The sequence below is a fragment of the Aquarana catesbeiana genome, linkage group LG04 (assembly GCF_042186555.1).
Source record: "Aquarana catesbeiana isolate 2022-GZ linkage group LG04, ASM4218655v1, whole genome shotgun sequence".
NCBI lineage: Eukaryota > Metazoa > Chordata > Amphibia > Anura > Ranidae > Aquarana > Aquarana catesbeiana.
In genome coordinates, this window is record NC_133327.1 from 187690366 (window position 1) to 187709597 (window position 19232).

Sequence of the window (19232 nt, forward strand, 5' to 3'; positions counted from 1 at the left end):
TATTTTAGCAGAGACCCTAGAAAATAAAATGGTTGTTGCAATATTTTATGTCACACTGTATTTGCGCAGCGGTCTTTAAAACGTAATTTAAAAAAAACAAAACAAAAAAAACCACACACACTTTAAATGAATTAAAAAATAAGGAAACAGTAAAGCCCAATTTTTTGGTATATTGTGAAAGATGATGTTACGCCATGAGAATCGTGATCTTTATTCTAAGCAAAATAATTGTGATTCTCATTTTAGCCAGAATCGTGCAGCTCTACCTCTTGTATCTCTTGACCCTCCCTCCTAGATTGTAGGCTCTCTAATTCCTACTGTATTAAAGTGTATTGTATTTGTACTGTCTACCCTCAAGTTGTAAAGCGCTGCATAAACTGTTGGCGCTATATAAATCCTGTATATTAATAATTTAAAACTGATTATTTTATTTTTTTAGTTCAGTTTCTTCAGTTACTTCCTGGTTTCCAGGCCTATGCAAATCATGTAATACGCCCAGGAGTCTTCAGGAGGAGAGAAGGGGCTTTCCCAGCTAAGCACACCCTCCTGTCTGCATGCCTGAGCTAAGGGCAGATGGATTCCAGGAAGTAAATGCTACATGAATCATCTGCACTTCATCTAGATGGCCATAAAGGACAGGGAGTGTTTTTCAAATTGATTTCTCAGCAAAATAAAGCATTTAGGCATGAATGGATGGGGGAGTTTACTTAAAATATTAAAAATGAATTAAATAGTTTGTGGTGCTGAGATGCAGTATAGTTCTGCTTTAAATTGAAATATGTCTTTTGATCCTTTAATATATATACACACAGAGACACAATTTTTTTCCATAAATATAATGGGTTCCCAGAGCACTATATGTTAAGGTAACCAGATTTTTAAAATGAAATCCAGGGACAATTTTTTTTTTTTTTATTGGCAAATAGTAAACCTGTTCAGTGCCCATCAATGCAGCCTGTTCAGTGCCCATCAGCTCAGCCTTACCTAGAGGAGAGAAGTCAGCGGCCGCTGTCCTCAGACGAAGTCCCACCTCCTATGATAGATGTCACCAGTGTGCTGCCTATCATAGGAGCCGGCTAAGGAGACAGGACTTCGTCTGACAGCTGGGTAAGCGGGATATCCCCACTCTGTATAATCTGGCGGCGCTCGCCCCTCCCTGTCCGAGACAGACCAAACCCCAGCAGGACTTAATGGAGGATGGGGGGGTGCCGCCACACTGGATATTTCACAGCCCAGGCAAATATAGAGATGGGAGACCCAGACATTCTAACCTGCAAAAATAATTTCAGGGAGGTTGCAAACTCAATTTAACACAACTAGAGGATGATCAAATAAAATGGAATCAGTAAACAGAGGTTTACTTCTTCTGAGAGATATTAAAGGAGCACTCTAACCATCATAAGCACATCAGTAAGTTGAAATGGTCATGGTGGTAGGAGTCAGTATGTGCAGTGTTTCTGCTTGAAACAGGTAGGAGGGCTGAGAGAGAGAGAAGTGGGACTAAGAGAGAGAGGGGCTCAGAGAGAGAGGGTGGTGGATGGAGAGAGAGAGAGGGAGGGTGATAGAGAGGGGGATGAGAGAGAGGGAAGGTGTCAGAGAAGTGAGTGAGAGAACGGAGGAGTGAAAGAGAGAGAGAGGGGGTGAGAGAGGGTTGAGGTTGAGAGAGAGGGGGAAGAAAGAGAAAGGGGGGTGAAATAGAGTGGGGGTAGGAGGTGGGAGGGGGTGAGAGAGAGAGAGGGTGGGAAATGGGTATTCTCAGTGGTGGGGCACTTACCGTGGAGTGCAGTGCTCAGTCGTTGTTGGTAGTGGGCAGTGCTGTGTGGCCCCAGGGATTAGGCTGGGTCCTGGGGTTGTGCCCCCAGCTCAGGCATAGAAGAGGCTTTCCCCTGCCACATAGTCCCAATGTTCAGGCTTGGAGAGGATGGAACATGAGCAGAGCTGTCCCCGTACACAGCATAGGACTGTGGACAAGCTCAATCATCTGTGGAGGACCCGGGCACCCCAAGTGTGTACACTGTCCTCAGTTGTGCAGACTGTTCCCTTCAAGGGTGAGTGAAGCCTGGGACAGGAGCCTCTTGTGGGGCCCCTAGCCAGTGGTAGCTGGTGCTCAAAATTTTAGGGGGGGCACAAACTGAAAAATTCAGAAAAAAAAAAAAAAATCATCAATCCAAAGACATGCTGGATGCTGGTAGGTTAATTGGATCCTGTCTAAATTGTCCCTAGTATGTATGAATGTGAGTTAGGGACCTTAGATTGTAAGCTCCTTGAGGGTAGGGAGTGATGTGAATGTACAATGTATATGTAAAGCGCTGCGTAAATTGACGGCGCTATATAAGTACCTGAAATAAATAAATCAATCAATCGTGCCCATCAAACGCTGCCAATGTGCCATCAAATGCTGCCACTGTGCCATCAAACACTGCCACTGTGCCCATTCGATGCTGCCACTGTGCCCCATCAAATGCTGTCAGTGCGCCCATTAAATGCTGCCACTGTTCCCCATCAAATGCTGTCAGTGCGCCCATTAAATGCTGCCACTGTTCCCCATCAAATGCTGTCAGTGCGCCCATTAAATGCTGCCACTGTTCCCCATCAAATGCTGTCAGTGCGCCCATCAAATGCTGCCACTGTGCCATTGAATTCCGCCAGTGTGACCCGCAGCCTGGTCACCGTCTGCCCGGCACTTACCCTGTCTCGGTGGGACAGCGGGTGACGGTGACGAGCGGGGTCCTCGTCTCCTCCCGTCCTCTCCTCCTGATAGGCATCCAATAGCGGCGCCTGTCGTTTCTGCCAATCAGGTGATGGGTAACAGACCCAGAATATTCATTCACTTTCCTAACACACCTGGGTGAACTGCGAGCGCAAAGCATGACGCTTGCAGTTCACCTATTTTGAAGCCTATTAGAGCCTGGGGCTCTAATCAGGTGCTTCAAAAACACCCCCGAAAAGGAGTCGGGTGCCTGAATGGGTGGTGATAGTGCAATGCATGAATCTATCCATTGGTCATAGAGGGGGTGGCTGGAGAGAGGGGGCGGCGTCCATGCGCCCTTATGGATGCACCGTCACTGTTCCCTGGACCATTGAGCAGTGCCTGGGTGTCCAAACGGTCAGTCCGCCCCTGGATATCTGTACACTGAGTGCTATTCCCTATATAAAACACTGACATCTGTACATGGAGTGGAGTGGATTTGTACTCCATGTACGGATGTCAGTGTTATACATAGGGAATAGTAGTCACTATTCCCAATATATATAACACTGATCTCTGTACACGGGATGCTAGTACCTCTGACACTGATATCTGTCATATCTGTACACCAAGTGTACAGATATCAGTGTGCACTCACTATAGAAAGCAGGGTAAGTAGATATAGGTTAGGGAATAGCACCTGGTGGAAGGGCACTGGGAAGGAACACTCAGCCTGCTTGGTATACATTAAAGCAGTGTGACATACTAAACACTTGGCCTGGTGATCACACACTGACCTGCTGCTGTACGGCACAGAGTCTGACAGCTGTGAGACCAGTCCATGCTGCAGTGCACCGCCTCCAGCTCTCTAAGTTCAGCACCACCTGTGCTCCAGGGCAGGAATGTAGACTGAGGGCGAGGCTGAGACTGTAACTCCCCGGGGAGAGATGTGGCCGGTGCAGATGCCGCTGCCATCATCCCCATGGCTCCACGATCATTCTCTCTTCCCAGCCAGAGACCTTTCCTATATCTGCATTAGACTGCCGGGTGGCGGACTGCGGGAGCCGCAGAAGAGGAAAAGGTTGACGGAGCCAGGGCAACACTGACACGGCCTCGCTCTGAGAGTCTCTGTGTGTGCGAAGTCACTGGTTGTTAGACGGCAGGCGGGGTGGCCCTAGCAACCAGTGATCAGTTAGGGTGGCTGCAACTGGTGTGTGTCCGGGAGCCACAGCCCAAATGCGGAACACTGCCGCACCTCATGGGAGACTTAGGATGTCTGGTGACCAGACATCCTTGACCCTGCAAAGTGGGGACAAACTTTCTCCAGGGACAGTTTCCTCAGTCTAGGGACTGTCCCCAGAAACTGCCGCACCTCATTGGAGACTTACGATGTCTGGTGACCAGACGTCCTTGGCCCTGCAAAGTGGGGACAAACTTTCTCCGGGGACAGTTTCCTCAGTCTAGGGACTGTCCCCGGAAACCGGGGATGTCTGGTCACCTTACTATGTGTTAGCTCATTCGTTTTACTACAGCTTATTCACACCATATCTGTTGATTTGCGTGTTTCGACACAGTCACCACCACACATGTATGGTATCAACAGGTCACGTGCACCACTGGAAATCCCCCACAATACGGGAATGGGCCGTGGAATTTAACTATATTATGCGAATGGAGGAATTGATGGCTGTACACATAATGATAGCCATTCTAAGTTTAGGGACATATGGACCCCGTGGGTTGAATCTTCTGCCTCCCCGTGGTTATTGCCTCTCTCTCGAAATGGAAAAAAAATAAATGGATACTGGTATTTATTTTTTTCTATTCTTTTCTCTTCTTATTTACTACATTTTCTTTGTTTCTTCATATAATAATATATATATATATATATATATATATATATATATATATATATATAAAATCTGAAAAAGGTAGCCTTGAGAGGAATCATTTTCTATAATGCTCAGTAGTTATGTTAAGTTTATTTTATTTTCTTTTTTCTTGACTACTTGTTCCTCTGCTCCAACTGGGCTTGGATTAATGGTGATGAGAGCCTTGTCACTATGTATGTTCGAGCTATGCTATTGCTGATTGACATGACCATTCATAGGTATATTCTATCATTGTCAATTACCCTTTGGTTATATAACTAAAGCTTATTGTTTCTATTTCTGTCAGTGTGCCATATTCTTCAATAAAACTTTATTAAAAAAAAAAAAACAAAACAAACAAATATACAAAAACAAAAAACAAAACAAAAAAAAAGAAAAAAAACAGGACACGTACACTGATACACACATAACATTATAACCACAGATAGGTAAAGTAAATGATATTAATGATCTCCTTACAATGGCATCTAAAAGTGGGTGGGATATATTAAAGTAGTTGTAAAGGCAGAAGGTTTTTGATCTTAATGCATTCTATGCTTAAAGATTTAAAAAACTGTGCGCAGCAGCCTCCCCTCAGCCCCCCTAATACTTACCTGAGCCCCATCTAGATCCATCGATGGGTCGTGGTTCCATGACTGAATGGACACTCTGATGCCCCTATAGCAAGTTGCTTGCTGTGGGGGCACTCAACAGGAGGGAGGGGCCAGGAGAACAGAAGAGGGACCTGAGAAGAGGAGGATCTGGGCTGCCCAGTGCAAAACCACTGAACAGAGGAGGTAAGTATAACTTGTTTGTTATTTTTAACGGAAAAAAAAAAAAAAGGAGACCTTAGTATCACTTTAAGCAGCAAGTGAACATGTTGCCCCTGATTTTAATGTGTTTAAAGCAGAAAAAAAAAATGGGAAAGCACATGGATTTGACAAAGGCTAAATTGTAATGGCTAGAGGATTGGGTCAGAGCAACTCCAAAACTCCAGTCTGCAGTGGTCAAGGTTCATTGATGTGCCAGGGAAGCGAACGCTGGCCCGTGTAGTTCGATCCAATGAAAGAGCTTTCGAATGTAGGCTCTACGAGTAGGGCCCTACTGTACCTTCTGTATGGAACTGTACTGTTATTGTGCTGTCCCCCCCTCTACATTGTAAAGTGCTGCGTAAACTGTTGGCACTATATAAATCGTGTACAATAATAATTATAATAAGAGCTACTGTAGCCCAAATTGCTGAAAAAGTTAATGCTGGCTCTGATAGAAAGGTGTCAGAATACACAGTGAATCACAATTTTTTGTGTATGGGGCTGTGTAGCCACAGAGCGATCAGGGTGCCAATTGTGACCCGTCTTCACAGCCAAAAGCACCTACAATGGGCACATAAGGATCAGAAATGGAACATTTAGCAATGGAAGAAGGTGGCCTAGTCTGATGAATAAAAGAATGGTTTGAGGAACATGAGTTTGAGGTGTTCTCAAGATCTCAATCCAATTGAGCATCTATGTAATGTGCCTCATAAAACAATTTCTGATCCATGGAGGACCCACCTTGCAACGTATGGGATCTGCTACTGACAGCTTGGTGCCAGATATCACAACATACCTTTCAGAGGTCTAGTGGAATCCATGCATTGATGGGCTACAGTGGGTGATCATAATGTTTTGGCTGTTCATTGTAGAAAACAATTGTTTTCATACATGGTGATCTGCAGAAATATTCAACTCAACAAACATGGTGTGAACAAGCCCTGAAACAGTGGACTAAGCAGTCTGATAAAAGACACTTTACTGATGATCTGTGTACAAATATGAGATATTGAGATTTGTAAAAAAAAGTTTTTTTTTTTCCTGAACAGAGTTGATATTGACAGCCTGTAATTTTAAACATATTCTTTCCTGGCCATAATCAATGAAGAAAAAAAATGGCATTATATGACCCGCGGAAACATGGAGGCTACCACTGCTGATGTGTTCTACTGTACTATAAATGGTAGTTTTCTGACTCTCATACTCAATCGATTGTTTTTAGCTCTTTAGTTACTGACCAAAAACATACATGCAGATTATAATTTCTGACTTTTGACCTCTCTGAACTCCATTGTTCCAAGAACTGAAGCAGGAGGAACAATAAAATAGCCAAGCAGCTAGCATTTTCAGGTCAGTGACGGCAGCCTCCACATTTCTCTCACTACGGCCAGGTAGCACTGTGCTAAAAATACAGACTGCTACAGCAGCTCATGCAATTTTGGACCAGTCATAGGACACCTTCACAACACCGGGCACTTGCAAGGCTGCAAATATATGTATTAGACACCAGACTTGGGCCTTTGTGTGTAAGCAGCCTACACACAGTACTGTTGTGGAGTGCCATACATCATGAAAGGTTGCCAAGATACTTCATCATAGCAACTATAGAAGCTCTTAACATTTCAGTCCTGGGAAAGTGAAAACCGGAATACACAAGACAAGTATATACATGACAAAAAAAAAAAAAACACACACAACACCTTTAGTTACCCAAAATAATTTATAATCAATTTGCTTAAAAACAATTTGATTTTGAATGATTTTGCACATATGATGAACTAGGTGACTACTCTAATGAATCCAAATAAAGTTTTGCATAACTGACAACCATACTTTACTGAATACAAGGTGTAAGGTTATATTACAGTATCAGTGTCAAGTATAGAATATTGAATAAAAAGGTAAAGCAATAAAATAGTACTAAACCTAAAAACAAAGATTTTATATATCATTTTTCTAATCCTTGTAGACGTGGAGGCTGTATTAGTTTTCTTTTTTTTTTTCTTTTTTTTCTCCCAATAATCTGGCCAGTAACACACCTCCTGTCTTAGGATGTCTCCACCCTGAATGGAGGAACAATGGAGCCACCCTAGGACAGCAGCATTGTCAACCTGTGAAGAGGGTAGTTTTAGATGCACTAGAAGATTTAGGTGGACTTGACTAACAAATTAAGGTGGAACTTAAAAAGAAAAAAAAAATTGAGGCTACACCACTTTCGTATTTTGGAAGAAGCGTCATAATGCATGCATGGGTAAAACGCAGAAGCCATCGACCATTACATGTGCACGGCCACATACAGCCATTCGCTTTGTATTGGCACCAGAAAGCACTAGAGATTTTATGACTCAGTACACAGGGGCTGCTACAGTAGGTGTCTGCAAGGCAATGTCATAATGTGCTAGTAGGCATCGCCTACTAGCACATTATGAGAAACTTACCTTAGAACAAAGCCCTCCAGCGCTGCGCTATCACTGCTGACGTCTTCCTTCCTACACAAGTGGCCGGGGGCGTGATGACGTCACTCCCGCGCATACGTGTGGGAGCTGCCATTTGCGGCTCGGGCTCTGAAGGTCCGGCACTGTGTTTTATATAGATTTTTGGGTTTAATACTGCTTTAACCCCTTCATGCCATCCGTACGCAAATATGTGATCTCAGCTTGAAGTGGTTATACCAGGGTGATGCCTGCAGCTGCAGGCATCACCCTGGTAATGTTTTTTAGAGCCAGCAGGTGGCTTTTTAGTGGTAACAACCAATATGGCTAAAAAGCCGCTCAGCTGTTATGCTAAGGAGCCAGAGGGTACGTTCCCTCTTCCCGCTGCCTTCCGCGGCTCTCCTGTCCCACCGGGAGGCCCGAGCGACCTGCCAACACGTCCGCTGGCTGGCCAAAGACCCGAATGAAGCTGGAATCGGCTCCGATCGGGTCTCCTATCTAGTAAGCCGGAAGCGATGTCATGACAATGTACCCCATTTTAATACTTAAACCCTTTCTCAGGAGAAAGGGTTTAAGCTCTCTTTTACTGTCCAATAACGGTTTGCAAGTTGGAGATAGCACAGCAATAATAAAAGTAGTTCTAAAGCCTAAACATTTTAAAGAGACAGGAAGGGAAAAACGGCAGCGCCGATCTAAGTGCAGTATAGGATGAAAACAATTTACTATGTTGGTAAACAACTCATGTTGGAGAAGAAGTAAAAAAGCATGTAGTGCAGGAAGGCGCTGGGGATTGCCAGTCCCGGCCGCTCCGGTGGCTTCCGAGGCTGGGAGATCAGCTGGGCGGGATGGGAGGCGTCATCCAGACAACAGCAGTGTCAGATGGGAGGTGTGGCTGAGCTCACGTTCAAAGCATGCGTGCATTCCTTACACTTTGGTAAAAAATGTTTATTCATCAGCATCCTCCCTTACCCCCCCCCCCCCTTTTTACTTACCTGGACCCTCATTCGATTTAGCACTGTGTACGTCTGCAGCTCTTCTCTCCCCTCACCCATTGGCTCCCAGTGCTGTCAATCAAAGCCAGTAATGAGGAGGGGGGGGCGAGTTCTGTTGTCTGTGTCATCAATGGATTCAGTAGCGGGGCTCAGGAGGGAAGGGGCTTCCCATGGGGGCACTGGACAGAGAGGGAGGGGCCAGGAGCGCTAGTGGGGAACCTGAGAAATAGAGGTTCACAGCCACTCTGTGCGATTACATTGCACAGGAGCAAGTAAGTATAGAGATATTTGAAGTTTAAGGCCCCTTTCAGACCTGCGGATCCGTATTTAGCCATTCGCTTGCTCAGCGTGATTGCTCCGTTGATCCCCGCTAAGCCGGCGGATGACAAGTCCATCTCTGCACACTGTGCAGGGATGGACCTGTCAGATCTCCGCTCTCCTCTATGGGGGGATTGGATGATTACAGACCGCCGGTCCGTTTTCATCTGATCTGATCCACCAGACGGATGGAAAATAGGACATCTATCCGTCTGGATTTTGCAGGGCGGATCGGATCAGGGAGGATCGGATGTCAGCGGACATGTCACCGCTGACATCCGTGGCACCATAAAGATGTATGGAGCGACCGTTCAGGTCCACCTAAAAAAAACTGACAGGCAGATCCGAACAGTCCGCACATGTGAAAGGGGCTTTAAAAAAAAATAAATAAATACATATTTACCTTTACAATCACTTTAAGATATGCGTGGACACTGTTTTTTGGCGTTGATATGAATTTTTGAACATAAGATTGCTGGACTCAAACACCAATTAATATTTGCATACACAGATGGATCAGGTTTATTATTACTACATTTGATGATTGTTTATTAGCATTAAGATTTTAAATTATGCTCCATTTATTTGTAGCATTTCTTTCTTCACAGCCCTATTTGACACTCCTCTGGTAGGGACCCAACCTTTAGCAAACAATGTGGGACCCTCATCATATTAAAGGGCTTGGTGAACTAACGCCCAAGCACAAAAATGAGGTTTCCAAAGGGAATCATTGTACTGTAAGATTGTAACAAGGCTAAGTGATCATTTGATGTCATTACTGCAGACAGTGTTTCCAGTGTGAATAAAAAGTCTTAAGAGTTTGGTGGGCACAAAAACTAAAGTGACACTAAACTCTGAATTACAAAAAAAAAAAAAAAATCTGTTTAAGTATGTATACATAGTTCAAAAAGTACCTTCTGTCACTCGCATCCTCCTTGAAATCATTTATTTTTTGCTGCTGTGATCTGACTTACTGGTAGAGGGTGGCTCCATTCATTCTCAATGGTCCCACTGTATGTAGGAACATAGCCACCCTCTCTTGCTCACTCCAGAGATGGACTAGGGACTGTAGTCCATGGGATTTTTATCATGTATAGAGCAGTGCACATGGTTGCAACTAATGTGAACTGCTAATTCCAAGAGAAGCGAGAGGGAAAATAAATGGTTTGGGAGCTCACTGAGAATGTTAAAGTGATTGTAAAGGTTTTTTTTTTGTTTTTAAATAACAAACATGTTATACTTACCTGCTCTGTGCAAGTGTTTTGAAACAGACAACAGGACTCAGCCCTGCCGCTGCCTCTCGTGTCACTGGATTTGATTGACAGCAGTGGGAGCCAATGGCTCCTGCTGCAATCAGTCTATCCAAAGAGGACCAGAGACAGCGTCTGGTGCTGCTGGGCTCATTCTTGTCACTGGAACGCTCAAGTAAGAAAAAGAGGGGACCAGGGGGGCAGCTGCACCACAGAAGGTTTTTCACCTTAATGTATAGAATGCATTAAGGTGAAAAACCACAAGACTTTACAACTCCTTTAAAAAGGTAGACAGAAAAACACAGTAAGAAAAGATTTCATGAAAAATAGATTTCAGAGTCATTAGGTAATGGATGTGTATGGATTACTTTTGAAGGAGCATATGGTTTTGTGTCACTTTTAACACATTTACAAACCTTGCTATGATACATTTGGAGATCTTGCACCTAGAAAGCTTACAAACGCTTCACAAGGACTAAAAACAAACACGAACCATAACTAAAGTTGGCAACATGTGCATTGCAAGCCCTGGTTTGCGTAACTGTCATTAATGTGGCAATACATACATTCGAGCCATGAAGAACGGAACATTATGATCACACTCAGATTAGTTATTGATTAACCAAAGTCAAACAAGTACAAGATGTAGGGTTTGAGTTCCATGCCCCAACACCTATTTGTCAAACATTCAAGGACACACTGCATTTAGACCAACTTACCTTTATTCTTCCCAAGCTATAAAACTTTTCCTTATCTTCTACAACTGCTTTGAGGATTGGTTGAGACATTCTGTTACTCTTTTTTCTATCTGATGGGTTGTTGAATTCCACTCCACTCACAACTGCTCTTCGATAGGATGTTGACCTAAGCCCTCTGCGCAGTGCGCCCGGACTGTCGGTTTCATTTTCAGCATCTCCATCTTCTGGAGCCACCACGAGCCGAGCCGAGCTGGTCTCCACCATGCTTCGAGTTTTCAGCAACCTTTTGATAGAATCGGAATTTTGGTTGTTCTGATTGCTAGTTTTATTTGTGACTTTTATTTCTGAGGCTAGGCTCTTAGGAATGATTTGCTGGGCTCCAGCTTTGAGAGCCGCGGGACTGTTCGTGCTCAAAACAATTGGGGAATGTTCTGGATTTGATTGGGTTCTTTGCAGAGAATGCTTGTCTTCCCGGGAAGACTTTGGAGAACCTGGCAAAGACTCTGAAGTTAAGGTGTCCTGCGTGGCCTGGATGGGATGAGGCGGACTGCAGTTGCTAGCAGTTACCATCCCATTAGATGGAAAACAAGTACTGGACCCAAAGACAATCTGTTCCCTATCAGGTGTCAGTGTAACATTTCCAGATGTCCGCCGTGAAATCATTGGTTTTTGGTTTGGTGAGAAATGGTTGTCACCTGTAGTAAAGGAAATGGAGTTATTGGAAACTACTTTTAAGACCTGAGATGAACGTTTGTGGTTGGGGGATTTGTATTCCAGAGATGAGAGCGATGTTGATGTCTGTAGTTTTCCATTAGGACTGTGCAAATATTTCCCTCCTTGATGACTTTCTGGTGAACTTGTAATCCTTTCTGCAGGCTGGGTCACCGTAAAGCACTGCCTATCCTCCACGGGAAAGTCTGTGACAAGTAATCCATTAGGACTCTGGTAGGACTGCGGTCTTGGTCTAGGAGTGCGGCTGTAGTACAGTCCCTCTCCCTGGGGAACATGAGGACTCGCTCTCCTCCACAATGGAACAAAGTTAAGATCACTGGAAAACTCCACCTCGCTTTCTGCCTCCATGGCAACGTCTATTCATCCTCCAAAACCTCAGAGAAGGTCACCAAATCACCACCATTCTGCCATTCCTAGAAGATAGAGATTGTTATGTATCAGTGATCAGGTGATTGATGTTATACACCACCTCCACATCTGCAAAGTAATACGAGTTCCCAAAATGATTTAATACATATAATGAGCTTTAGCTGTATTGACATGAATTTATCTGATAGGCAGAATATTCTTATAATTGCTACAAACCTCAGGTTAGATATGTAAATGTATTCCTTCTGCCTATTTGGTCGTTTTAACTTTAAAGCTCAGCTCCATTCAATAGCCACAAAAATTCAAAAATCCACTTTGCATGCGCCAATTGCATTTTGCAAACCCGGATATTACCTTGTAAATGTGTGCTGTACATTAGTTGTGCAGAGAGCAGAGCTGTGGGAGGGGCCAAGGAGACCCCACCTGCTACTAGATGCCTGCAGACAACCACAGGAGGGGGCGGATACAAGACCAGTCACCCTGCACAAGGAGAAAGAGCAGCAGAGACTGGTCTTTATTACAGGAAGCTCCTGCACAGAGCAAATTTCATTTCACACTGGATTACAGCACAGATCTGGAAGAAATACACAAAGCACACCAAGATTCAAGTAACACACACATGACTTGTATTTCAACAATATCTGCTTATCCCGGAGAACAGTTTTAATGTAGGAAACAATTAAGGTTTCAGTTTACAATTCAACACCCACTACACATCACATGTCAATATAAATCTACCAAACAGAAGTCACAGTTTACACTGACCAGAATAAATCTATCAGGCTTAAAAAAAAAAGAGTACATAAACCCAACATTTCACATTCCTGATATGTGCCTGCTGTAGCATGTACTTGTATTAAAATGTCTAATGTTCTCTTTGTATTGCTTCCGTTATTTGTAATCCCTGGCGTTCCTGCCAGTTCCTCTGCTTTCCTAATAAAAACTGACCACAATAGTCATGTGAGCATCCTGTTGTCAGTTCTCAAACTGTGCTGGGAACTCAGCCTGCTCTCCTCCAATGATCAGACACCCCCCACCTCCGCACAGCCTTTGACTGGGAAGCTCAGTGTGCTGCTGCTTCTCCTCCATTCAGCGCTCATGCAGCTGAGAACAGAGGGAATGTGATCACTTATAAAAACGTTGGAAAAGGGTATTTAGTTTTTCTATTTTAATATCTATATACATATATTTTGCTTTTCATTTCGATTTTAAACTGGATAGGTTGTTTACAAGGTGATCATTTACAATCACTTTATTTGAAGCATGGTGTCTGGTCTCTTCTTTAGAAAATGCTGCTTGCTTTGCTGTCAAACTGGTCTTTTTGCTTTAATAGGTGGCGGTTGACTTCCTAAAAAGGTAAATACTGTAGGTTGTTTCACTTTACAAGGAAACTTTCCCTAGAGTTTAGTAAATGTGGTGAAAATTTCTCTTTGTGAAGAGTACCCAATCATGTGCAAGGGAATAAAAAGCATTATTGCTCGCATATGATTGGATGATAAAAGACAGCAGAGCTGCACCTCATTCACTAAGCTCCTGGGCACATTCTCTTGCAAAGTGAATAGTCTATCTGCTTTTAGGAAATCAGCTCCTCTGGAATCATAGACAAGGAAAGAGTAAGCAGACTAGAGTGCCATATTTTCTGACCTGCATATTTGTTGGGATCAATACCTCTAAACTAAATAAAACCTAACCCTTTAACTACTCTCCTAAAATCCTCTGACCCCCACCCCCATAGCTGTAATCTTCCAGTGCCGTGGGGATTAATACAAGCGCTCATCAAGAGTTCCAATTATGTGCACCTTTTCCACCCCTCTTCTCTAGTCACAGAAGCTGTGCTATAGCTTCCACCAAGGATAGGCAATCTATGAATGGAGGAGGCAGACCTTTCATTCAACTGCCCATCCTCCATTCATAGAGTGCTTTTCAATAATAGAGGATATAGTGAAGTTCTATGAATAGAGGAGTGCATCAGAAAGGGCAGCCATAGTCATCATACGAGGTGGATGGAGTAATCCCCCCCCCCCCCGCCAGCACATTGTAGCAATGCAGAATACACCGATCAGTGGCTGTAGCTGCTGATAGACTTTACAGCATGTACCTTCGGCAGAACTCAAACGATCGGCTTCTGTCGAGTGAGGATGGCCACACACTGATGGAAATGTGGCCAGTCCCTGCTAAACCAGCTGAGTTTCAATAAGTGTATGGTCAGCTTTAGACTTTCTGCCAGTAAATCAGAATTACAGCCAGTCAACTTGTATTTCTAGAAAGAGGCCACCAATAGCAGACCTCATATTACTATCATGACAGGTATACTTTAAAAGGAATCATGATGGGTGAAGAGAAGTCCTTTGTAGTTCAACTTTCATCAAAGTCATCACAATAGAAGTCTGATTGGTTTCTATAACATAGTCTGGCCATACGTGGTCTGGTCCTTACAAGCAATGTGCCCAATTTTAGCAACATATACAGTTTCCTTGGAAAGAGAGAAGCAATTCATGTTGCTTTGGAAATTACATATAAGTGGGTACAAATCATTTCCTGCTCTATAAAAAAAGACAAGTACTTTTTGGCATGTGTGCACGATCAGTAATCTTCCAAGGCCAAGAGAACACCCTGTTGGTCCTCGCTGGCCTTAGAATGCATTCCAGAAGTAGCAGTGACTCTATTACCTGTCATTTGCATAGACAAACAAGCCACTGGTTCTTTGTCTATCCAAGGCCAGCTTTACTGCACAGTGCATCATGTTAAGGCGACCATACTCTATACAATCGGATTGTAAAATCTTCTTTAGATTATATAATGCAAGGGTCTGCCTGACTTGATACAAACTGAATGGGTTGTTTAGATGCGTCTTTCTACTAGGCCCCTTTCACAAGGGCTTTTTTGGTCAGGTTGACCTGTCAGTTTTTTTAGGCGGACACTCCATGCAGCTCTAGGAGCAGGAAGAAGTGTCAGTCTACATCCGCTCACCTCCAAGTCTGTCCAGGTTCAGAAAAAGAAAAACAGAAAAGGACTGAATTGTTTTCTGCTTTTCCAGACCTAGACTTGACCAGTTGAAGGTAGACTGATGTAATTGGACATAAAAGTCTTTTTACATCCAGCAGCCTATAGATCCATTCTGGGTCCGCCACAGTAAGCTGCCAACATACTAAAGGGGTATTGATATGACAAAAGTGACACCTGTCAACTTCTGCTCTAAATCAGCAAGGGATCTGCTCATGAATTCTCTACTGAACGGTGTGGAGTGTGCCCTTGTGAAAAGACCCTTAAATAGTTTTGGTTAATCTAAAGGACACTGTACAATCAACTTGTATAGTATAGGGTCAGCTTTAGCATAGTTTTATTAAGCATGCCCATAGATAAGCAAATCCTTCAATAATGACAGGAAATGAAAGGTCATCATGATCTTTTTCCACTATCAGCCAAAGACTGAAAGCCTCGCACATGTATCCCTTGTCTGTGCGTTAATGAGAATGACTGGAATCTGGTCTCAGGATTTTTCGGAATGTTGAATACCTTATAAGCTCAATATTCTTAATGAAGGAAAAGCATGATCTGTCCCTGGCTTACCAGGCTGGATAGCAGATGGAAGATGGCACTCCTCTGTTTGCGGAGAAGATCCAGGTATGAGGATTAAGGATGAGGTGTGTTCGTAGCTGCACGTGCAGAGCCCGCCAGGAAGTTGGCACTGCGGAGCGCTTATCACAAGCAGTGAGACATTTCCCTGATCCGCAGCTGCAGAGATCGGGAAATGTCTCACTGACCGGGGGTTTGGCGCTGTGCGGTGCCGACTTCCTGGTGGGCTCTGCACGGGTGGTTGCGAACACGTCTGAGCTCATCCTTAATGAGGATGAGCTCAGGTGTGTTCAGATCCATCATAGTCCAAACCTGCCTGAGCTATCCCACCACCAGAAAGCTGTCACTGCACTGGGCCAATCAAAAGCACCTGAGGAATTACCTGCTGCACATATACATGCCCCTTGCAGATGGCTGGCACAGTACAGGTGACAGCTTCCTGGTGGGTTCACTCCGGTGGGTTCAGGCTAGGGTCAAACACAACCTGAGCTTATCCATATAAAAGGAAAATATCACATTACTTTTCAAGAACTGCTCCTGTTCGGGCCACCACATGGTAAAACCTGACCATACATAGAATCAACCTTAGATCTGCGCTGGGCCAATCATAAGCATCTGAGGCATTCCCTGCTTCGCAGATGCACATATGATTGGCCCAGTACAGGTGATGGCTAGAGTCCAAACACAACCTGAGCTTATCCATACACATAAAAACATTACATTACTTTTCAGTAACTGCTCCTGTTCAGGTCACCACATTGTTACAATCGGACCATACACTCATCCTTAGATCCACCAAATAATGTAGGTATGTAATAGGGATGAAGTCAGGTGTGTTTGGACACAAGTGTGTACCCGCCTGAGCTATCCTGTTGGGAAGCTAAATCAATAGGCAGCAGAGGCATTCCCGAACACGCAGCAGCAGGAATACAAGGGGTATGTAGACGTAAGGCTACTGGTCAGGGTAAGCCCCCACTGCCTATGATTGGCTGTCAACTTTGTAGTAGGAAAGCTCAAGTGAGTTTGAACCCCCCTGAGCTCATCACTCGTATGTAATTTGAGGACCTACCTAAACTATCCAATCATTCAGGCCCTTGCACTACACGCCAATTGGTAGATTTAAAGAAGATTGTACAATCAGATTGTAATGAGTGTGGGGAGCTTTAGTGACAGTATTTAAAAAAGGGACGACATGTAGCTTTACGTAGGCGATAACCCTTTGTTTCATTAAGCAGGATTATAAAGTGCTAAATAATGAAAGTTGATTGCTGCCTGTGAACTCTCCATACAAATGGCAGTTCTTTCAGTTCTTCTCACCTGCCTGTATCACAATGCAATAGATTCCTTTGGAGGAAAGCTGATCTGTCTTTAAAGGATTATTTGTGCCAAATACAGTGAAAGAAGAAAAGAATAAAAACCACATCCACCTGGCAATGGGTCGGGAGCAAGGGAAAAAGAACACTAATAAACAGGTTGAGTAATGTGATGGGATTGATGATTACCGATTGGATTTCATCTTACCATTTATATCATAAAACATAGGCAATGACCCATGATCTAATAACTACCTGTCTGTGGAGGTAGAACACCTGTCCTGCACAAATTCAACAGTCAGAGAGGAGGGGGAGAATGAACATAGACAGCTGGGGTAGACTTTAACCCTTTACTTCTCTAGTGGAACCACAAACCCCAGCATGCCTTCCCTCACATCTGAGAAGAAGAAATTACACTAGAATACTAGAATAGTAATTTGCACTGCCTAATGAATACAGGATCACTCATATACCCACTACCACCATACTGAGATGGTAAATATCAGGTACCCCCTGAGATAAAGATCAGGTACCCTCTGAATAAAAAAATAAAAAAAATAAAAAAAATCGGGTAACCCCTTGGATAAAGGTCAGGTACCTTCTGGATAAAGGTCAGGTACCCTGGATAAAATTTGGGTAGCCCCTTGGATAAACATCAGGTACCCCCTTATATAAAGGTCAGGTGCCTCCAAGAACAGGTACTAAAGATCAGTTACCTCATTTGATAAAGATCAGGTAACCCCTGGATATAGATCAGGTGCTCCCCTATGATAAAGATCAAGTACCTCCTTTGATAAATATCAAGTGCTCCCAAGAGCAGGTACCCCTTTGATAAAGATCAGGAACCCCTTGGATAAAGTTCAGGTTCCCACAACACGTACCCCATGGATAAAGAACAGGTACCCCCTTGGATAAAGAACAGGTATCCCTTGGATAAAGAACAGGTACCCCCTTGGATAAAGAACAGGTACCCCCTTGGATAAAGAACAGGTACCCCCTTGGATAAAGAACAGGTACCCCTTAGATAAAGAACAGGTACCCCTTAGATAAAGAACAGGTACCCCCTTGGATAAAGAACAGGTACCCCCTTGGATAAAGAACAGGTACCCCCTTGGATAAAGAACAGGTACCCCCTTGGATAAAGAGCAGGTACCCCCTTGGATAAAGAACAGGTACCCCCTTGGATAAAGAACAGGTACCCCCTTGGATAAAGAACAGGTACCCCCTTGGATAAAGAACAGGTACCCCTTGCATAAAGAACAGGTACCCCCTTGGATAAAGAACAGGTACCCCCTTGGATAAAGAACAGGTACCCCTTGGATAAGGAACAGGTACCCCTTGGATAAAGAACAGGTACCCCTTGGATAAAGAACAGGTACCCCTTGGATAAAGAACAGGTATCCCCTTGGATAAAGAACAGGTACCCCTTTGCCATGACAGCCAGTTCCAGGGGTCACTGAGAATAAATCTGTAAAAGGTCATTTCTCTGCTCCTTTCCCTTCATAGTGGATTAGTGAAGTTTTCGAAGTAAAGTGTGAGATGAAATGCTGAGTGCAGTATATGAATAGTAAATGATTTCTCGGGCTGTGTACAACATTACCGTCTAGATGAGCGCTCCATCCACGTCTCCTCCTCGGTGTCAGTAATGATCGGAGGAGATCCTCTCCGGTTAGTCTCCCGGTGTACTCAGGTGAGTATTAGCAGTCTCAGCTCCACCTGTCCTGTACAGGGTGGAGTAACAAGGCTCCTCTGGGAGGGTCAGACAGGAGCAGAGTCCAGATCCTGCCGGTGATCGGAAGACAACGAACCGAATCCAGCACAAAGTATCCAGCAGAGAAGGGCGCCTGTCACCGATCACAGCACTCTGAGCCCACTGCTCACTTCTACGGGGAAAACTTCCATTCATGGCGTGGGCGCCCCCTCCTGGAGACTCGCTGCCACAACAAGCACTGGGCGATGCACTAGGTTACTAGATCAATAAGCATATGACAAGTCTAATGAGATCACCATGTGTTATCAACAATGTCAGATGAGTGGAGACGTCAGCGGAGAGGTCTATTGACCAATTCTCCAGGAATCAGTCTAAGCTTGCCATACACTCTACAATCTGATTGCACAATATCCTTTAGGTTGGCCATACATTATGCAATTTATTTTCCTTCATCCACAGATCAAAGAAA

General features: G+C 44.0%; 1 protein-coding gene across 1 annotated transcript in view; it reads right to left on the bottom strand.

Annotated features, from left to right (window-relative positions):
* Positions 1–18958, bottom strand: part of ARHGEF26 (Rho guanine nucleotide exchange factor 26) — a 216713-nt gene extending 197755 nt beyond the window's left edge. Inside the window, exons 1-2 of the mRNA XM_073626013.1 lie at positions 18653–18958; positions 11084–12207 (exon numbers count right to left, since the gene is read on the bottom strand). Coding sequence (XP_073482114.1) covers positions 11084–12142 — 1059 coding nt within the window. The 5' untranslated portion in view covers positions 12143–12207; positions 18653–18958. The remainder of the gene's footprint in view (positions 1–11083; positions 12208–18652) is intronic.
* Positions 18959–19232: the final 274 nt, after the last annotated feature.